Here is a 7,310-nt window from a genome sequence, read left to right as displayed (position 1 = left end):
TTTTTTTTTGGCGCAGATGCGCACACAAGATAATATATGTGCGTCGGTAATCTCATTGACCTATTTAATGGGTAGAATTCTTTACACACCCTTGACCTGCCATCAAGTCCATCACCCATTCAATATGACAAACTGAACCTTGCCAAGTACCACAAACAGCAGGGTAGATAAAAGAAACCTTCATTTCCAAGATCACTTATATAAAAAATAAAATAAAACATAAAAAAATAAAAATAAAACATAAACAACCCATATATATAAATCATTTAGATACTCTAAAAGCTTTAAACACACACAAACACAAAACAAAAAGTCATCCTATAAGACAGTTGATACGATTTTCTTTTATTGCAAACCAGGCCAGATGTAGTTATCTCAGATTAAATGGGATCAGAATTGCAATTGATTTAAAAGAACATAATTATGCATACTCCCCAATTAATAATACACATCCTCTTGCAGATTCTTGTGTTTTTTTTTTCTGAGGGAAGCCATTTATTAAAGCTTAGCTTAAACACAGTTAAGTTGCAACTTCAGATCAAAATGGTTCTTTTTTTTTTCCAGTTTCCAGTTCGCAAACATTGAAAATGTCTGATATACTGGCTTTTTATTATTAAGCTTTGAAACACTTGGCACAAGTTTAGAAATTATTTTAGCATAGATCTCCCCCCATCACCAAAAATAATATAAATAATAAAAAAAAAATGCATCTCACTTTCTTTCAACTGGAACACAAGATAAATAAATTGGAACAATTATTGGATTAGTGACACATAAATAACCACTTATTCCCGCACAACATTCCATAATGATCAACAAGGTGCACCAAAAAAAAAAAAAACTTTCACCCCCCCCCCTCCCCCAACCCCAGACACTTCTCTGGTCTGCATGCCAGTTCAACATCCTCACCAAAATATTCGAAGCAATGTCATCATATAAAGTTCAGACAACGATAAAAAATACAAATGATTTATAACCTTGTAAGGTTGAGTCTTTTTTTTTTTTAATTAAATAAGTCTATAATATTTCAAGTGTTTTCCTGGCTCAAAAACATTATCAAATTCAAGTGCCCTTTTTTGTTTTATTTCTAATTTCTCAGAAGTGTCAGTCATAAAGGAAATAGGCTTTGCAATCATTGTTAGCACAGTTTTTTTTTTCCAATGAGCAGCGATTTTGTAACATAAATAATGGAAATTTCCCGCACAGGCTGTTGTCATTTGTCACCACCAGTGATATGGGGACATGGAGAACTGAATTGTCGGGTTTTGTCTATCAAGGTTGGAGAAAACTAAAAAATCAAATGCAAGGTTGGGATGATGGACAAGCCAAGTGGTCTCAAGTTCTTTCCAATGACTTGGTGGGAATTGTCCCTGTGCTGCCAGCTGATGCCAGCTCCTTGGGGTGTCTCTCTGGCTAGAGCTGCTAAGGCTTGTCTGTACACTGCTTGCACAGACTGGAAGAGACGCTGTTGAAGAGGGCACATTTGTCTGGGCAGGAGCTGGCAGCTTGGAGCCCGGTGCTGAAAGGGTAGGCAGCAGCGCTGGCAGCCGCCTGCTCGTAGGCGCCTAGTGCGGGGTGCAGGGCCACAGCAGCGGCGGCGGCGGCAGCAGCAGCAGGGTTGGGGATGGAGGCGGCGGAGATGGCCTGGCCTTGGTTGAGATAAGCCACCAGTCTTCTCATCTCCTCCAGTGCCTGGGCTTGCATGAGGATGTAGTTCTTGGCCAGCAGCAGGGTGGCGATTTTGGAGAGTTTCCGGACGGAGGGGCTGTGGGCATAGGGGATGACAGCTCGAAGCTCGTCCAGGGCATCGTTCAGGTCGTGCATGCGCCTCCTTTCCCGAGCGTTAATGTTTAGCCTTAAGGCTTTCTGCTCTTTCGACTTTTTGCCTGTAATGGGACCGCAGGGGACGTCCGACTTCATGCCCGCCTGGGAGGACCTGTGATCCGTCCTCAGCACCAGATCGCAGCGCCCATCGCTGTCATCGTCCGGACTCTGATCTTCTCCTCCGCTGCTCTCCGCTACCGACACCCTCCCGGTACTTTCCCCGTACTTAGCACACATACTGAGCGCTAGAGATTCCCCCGCTCCCCCGATCATCCCTCCACCCGCTGACAGCGAGGTGCCCGAACTCTGGTGGTGTCGCAGCAGGTCGGAGGGGTCGGTTCCGTCGTAGCAGTGTAGGGGGGAGCGATCTCCCGGCTGGGACAAGTCCAGACCCTGGGGGGAGCGGAAGGCGGACTCCATCCTCTTAGCGGAGACACTCAGACTCTTATGGAACAGGTCCTCTTCTGTCAGGTTCAGAGCCCTCTCCATGGCCAGTCCTTGCTTTACACTTGGCCTGTCACACCAGTCAATCATTCACAGCTTGGGGGGAGGGGAGGGGGGTCCTACTCACTTTAGGGTGGTCACAGCCGGGTGGTCCTTTACCCAGACTAACCGGCTCAGCTGCAGGGCCAGGTTCGGATCAGCTCCAGGGTGTCGGGTTCTGCTCAATTCTTGCAGATATACTGAGGTCCAGGCAGTGCCAGGCTCAACTCCAGTGTCAGCTCCAAATCAGTTCTAGAAGGACATCTCCAATGGGTCAACTCTAGTGGGTCAAGTCTTGCCCAGGACTCTGTATCAGGTTTAACTCCAGTGTAGGGTCCGCTTAGACAAATATTTGGGGGTACAAGTCCTTCTCAGCAGTAGTGGGTCATCTTAGATACAGATTTTGGGGGGTTTCAAGTCCTTCTCAGCTGTATTGGGCCAGCTTAGACACAGATTTGGTGGGTGCAAGTCCTTCTCAGAAGTAGTGATTCAGCTTAGATACAGATTTGGGGGTACAAGTCCTCCTTAGTAGTAATGGTTCAGCTTAGACACAGATTTGGGGGTACAAGTGCCTCTCAATAGTAGTGGTTCAGCTTAGACACAGATTTGGGGGTACAAGTCCTCAGTAGTAATGGTTCAGCTTAGACACAGATTTGGGGGTGCAAGCCCTTCTCAGTAGTATTGGATCAGCTTAGACACAGATTTGGGGGTACAAGTCCTTCTCAGTAGTAGTGGTTAAGCTTAGATACAGATTTGGGGGTAGAAGTCCTCCTTAGTAGTAATGGTTCAGCTTAGACACAGATCTGGGGGTACAAGTCCTTCTCAGTAGTAGTGGTTCAGCTTAGACACAGATTTGGGGGTACAAGTCCTTCTCAGTAGTAATGGTTCAGCTTAGACACAGATTTGGGGGTACAAGTCCTTCTCAGTAGTAGTGGTTCAGCTTAGACACAGATTTGGGGGTACAAGTCCTTCTCAGTAGTAATGGTTCAGCTTAGACACAGATTTGGGGGTACAAGTCCTTCTCAGTAGTAGTGGTTCAGCTTAGACACAGATTTGGGGGTACAAGTCCTCCTTAGTAGTAATGGTTCAGCTTAGACACAGATCTGGGGGGTTTCAAGTTCTCAGCAGTAGTGGGTCAGCTTAGATATAGAATTTGAAGGTACGAGTCCATTTTAGCAGTAGTGGATCAGCTTAGACACAAATTTGGGAGTACAAGTCCTTCTCAGCAGTATTGATTCAGCTTAGACACAGATTTGGGGGGTTTCAAGTCCTTATCAGCAGTATTGGGTCGGCTTAAACATAGAAAGTGGGGGTACAAGTCCTTCTCAGCAGTATTGATTCAGCTTAGACATAGAATGGGGTACAAGTCCTTTTCAGCAGTATTGGGTCAGCTTAGACATAGAATGTAGGGGTACAAGTCCTTCCCAGCAGTATTGGGTCGGCTTAAACATAGAAAGTGGGGGTACAAGTCCTTCTCAGCAGTATTGGGACAGCTTAGACATAGAATGGGGTACAAGTCCTTCTCAGCAGTATTGGGTCAGCGTAGACATAAAATGTGGGGGTACAACTCCTTCTCAGTTGTAGTGGGTCAGCTTAGCCATAGAATGTGGGGGTACAACTCCTTCTCAGCAGTATTGGATCAACGTAGACATAAAATGTGGGGGTACACGTCCTTCTCAATTGTAGTGGGTCAGCTTAACCATAGAATGTGGGGGTACAACTCCTTCTCAGCAGTATTGGGTCAGCTTAGGCACAGATATAAGGGTTTCAAGTCCTTCTCAGCTTTAAAGGGTCAACTTAGGCACAGATTTTGGGGGTGAAAGTCCGACTCAGCTCTAGTGGGTCAGCTTGGGCTCAGTTGTAGTGAATAAAGTCCTGCTCGGTACGATGTTTTAGGCTCAACTCCAATTGTCGGGTCCGGCACCGGGTGACCTGGGTGGCTGAGGTCCGGCACCGGTGACCCAGGCAGTTGAGGTCCGGCACTGGGTGACCTAGGTGGTTGATGCCCGGCTCTAGGATGACCCTGGTGGCTGAGGTCCGGCTCCGGGATGACCCAGGTGGTTGATGCCCAGGTCTAGGATGACCCTGGTGCTTGAGATCCGGCTCCGGGATGACCCAGACGGTTGAGGTCCGGTTCAGTAGTCAGTTTGTCCGCTCAGCTCCAGCCGGCTGCCCTGTGCTCAGGCATTCTGAGCTCGATCCTCTCTCTCCTCTTCTCTGTCTCTTCTCTTGCTTGGATTCACCTTCAAGAGATTTCCGGAGCCATCAAGCAGCGGCAGCCACAGACGGGGGAGTCTTTTACATCATTATCTCTGAGTAGGTTATTATGAAGAAGACTCGCCTGTTGGGACACAGCTTTCTACCCAATCAGGTTAACGTTTTAATTAATAGGATTAAAACGGTAACAAACAATCCCAGTTGCTCGCTGGCCCGGAGTCTGAGCACTTTCATTTCCCAGCTCTGAAGACAGGCAGCAGCAGCAGCAGCCAGAGCTTTATAAAAGGCGCCTGCTCCATTATTCTCCGCACCATCTGTATACACAGCGATCGCATATGTTTGCAAGACGCTGTGTCCTGTTAGTAACCCAACAACTGCCTTTAGCTTGACATGTGCGGCGACTTTCACTCCTCAATGAGCACAGGAAAAGCCCCTCTTTACATCTACCATGCTTCTTGCCTCCTTCAGCAAATTACAACAAGGCTCTGCACATCTTTCTTTTTTTCACAAAGTGCTCCCAGCCAATAAATGTATGTTGTCAATGGGAGAGGTTATTATATAGAGGCTGCTCTCTATTTTATGTGCTGTGCATCTTCATCTCAGCTTCTCTGGAGTCAATCAGCAACTACTTACTCCTGCTTTTATGAAGAGCTATGAGGACTGTTGTCCAGCATTACATAAACCAGAAAATGGAGTTTGCAAATAACCCACCTTAGTACTTTCTGGCAGGACTTTATGGTGGGAGAGAAATAGGCGACTTTATGGATTGATCTGCAAGAGTGCAACTGAACTGATAGGAGTTGGTTTACTAAAGGTATATAGACTATGCACTTCGCAAAGTGCTTCACCCAATAGGTGCAAGGCAAATAAAAAAAAGGAAAAAAAACAGCATATTTGCTTGCACATGATTGGATGATGGAAGTCAGCAGAGCTTCTGCTCATTTACTAAGCTTTGGAGCATTTGCAAAATTCACAATTTATTTGCCTATCTGGACTTGTTTTAGGTGAACTTACTAATCACCAGACATGGGAGTAAGTCACACATGTGCAAGCAGGGCCGCTGATAGGGGGGACCACCAGCCCTCTTGTAGGGGGGCCGAGCACACAGGGGGGCCCACACAGAGAGGGGGATTAGTGATGGACAACAAATACAGAAATCTTCCTCCAGCACCTGAATCTGATCTGTCCCCCTCCCTGCTATCAGCTTTTATCTGTTGAGAAAGAGACAGTTGTCCCTCACTAATCCCCCTCCCTGTGTAGGCCCCCCCTCCCAGCACTTATCTCTGCTCAGGAGTTTATTTGTAACCTTGTTTCTCTCTCTCTGTCTCTCTGATCACTGAGCTCCAACTGCCCAGCCTGTATATTTTTCTCATCTCATCTTCTTTTTTATTTAACATAGTTTTTTTTTTAGATTTAGCAGGAATTATGCAAATTATGTTATATTTGTGTCTGATAATAGTGATTTTGTTGTAATTTTAGCTAAATATATCTTTAATATTTTCTTGGGGGGGGGGGGGGGGGCTGCCAGGTAGTCTGTACGGGTCCCTGCGATTTTTAACAGCAGCCCTGTGTGCAAGTAACAAGCAAGTCTCAAGTTTTAACCTTCAAGTCTCAAGCAAGTCCCAAGTTACTGTGATGAAAAGCAAGCAAGTCAAGTCGAGTCCCTGCTAGAAGTCAAGCAAATCAAGTCAAGTCATCTATTTTGGTCAAGTCACAAATCAAGTCAAAATACTGATCTACCCCAATTTTCACCTTTAAATCAGTTAAAAGTTAGTGGTCAGGAAAGGTTTCAACATTAACAAAACTGCTTAGTGCTTTTTTTCTTGGCATATTAAAGAAACACTTTGAATGCCCAAACAGCTCAAAATCCTTCGTCCGGCCATGTTTCAACACCACAGTCACTAAAAACATGTTACGTATTTCCATTGTAACAGCCAGCAGTGGCGTAGCGTGGGGGGTGCAGGGGGGGCGGGCCGCACCGGGCGCAACATTTGGGGGGGCGCATCCCGCACCAGTGTCACTCTAGCAAACTTTAAAAATTCTTCCTAGTGTGTCACTCCAGCCGCCGCCATCTTCAGGCTAAACGATGGCCGGCGCCCTGTGATTGGGCCAACATTGTCATGTGCAGCAGCAGGGCTGGCCAGTGGCAGGGCCCGCCTCGCTTCTGGAGCCCGCCTCGCTGTCTTTTAAGTCAACTCTGCATGTGCCTCCGTCCCGCCTCCTCTAAGCTCTCACAATCCTCCCTGACCCGCCCCCTGTAAGGGCTCGTCTTCACCATGTGACAGAGCTGATGGATCATGAAAACAGGTAAGTCATTTTGCTGGCTGCAGGACTAGACACAGCCTAGGGAGGAGGCGTAGTTAACAGTGTAGTGTAGTGGGTAGTGTAGTGTAGTGTAGTGGGCAGTGTAGTGTAGTGGGTAGTGTAGTGGGTAGTGTAGTGTAGTGGGCAGTGTAGTGTAGTGGGTAGTGTAGTGGGCAGTGTAGTGTAGTGGGTAGTGTAGTGTAGTGGGTAGTGTAGTGGGTAGTGTAGTGTAGTGGGCAGTGTAGTGTAGTGGGTAGTGTAGTGGGCAGTGTAGTGTAGTGGGTAGTGTAGTGGGTAGTGTAGTGTAGTGGGCAGTGTAGTGTAGTGGGTAGTGTAGTGGGCAGTGTAGTGTAGTGGGTAGTGTAGTGGACAGTGTAGTGTAGTGTAGTGGGTAGTGTAGTGTAGTTGACAGTGTAGTGGTCAGTGTAGTGTAGTGGGCAGTGTAGTGTAGTGGGCAGGTAGGAATCAGGTAGGTCAGTGTA

The 7,310-nt window shown here is 46.8% G+C and overlaps 1 protein-coding gene across 1 annotated transcript; it reads right to left on the bottom strand.

Moving 5' to 3' along the window:
* Positions 1-438: 438 nt before the first annotated feature.
* Positions 439-2,430, bottom strand: BHLHE22 (basic helix-loop-helix family member e22). Its single transcript, XM_082258527.1, has one exon. The coding sequence runs from the start codon at positions 2,356-2,358 to the stop codon at positions 1,423-1,425; it is 936 nt and encodes a 311-aa protein (XP_082114653.1). The 5' UTR covers positions 2,359-2,430; the 3' UTR covers positions 439-1,422.
* Positions 2,431-7,310: the final 4,880 nt, after the last annotated feature.

This window comes from Pelophylax lessonae (genome assembly GCF_965119305.1).
Source record: "Pelophylax lessonae genome assembly, chromosome: 5".
NCBI lineage: Eukaryota > Metazoa > Chordata > Amphibia > Anura > Ranidae > Pelophylax > Pelophylax lessonae.
Note: the sequence above shows the minus strand (reverse complement) of the source record. Positions and strands in the feature narration are given on the sequence as shown.

Excerpts from the sequence above, each read along its gene's own strand:
- BHLHE22 (XM_082258527.1), bottom strand. The coding sequence starts at position 2,358 with ATGATTGACTGGTGTGACAGGCCAAGTGTAAAGCAAGGACTGGCCATG.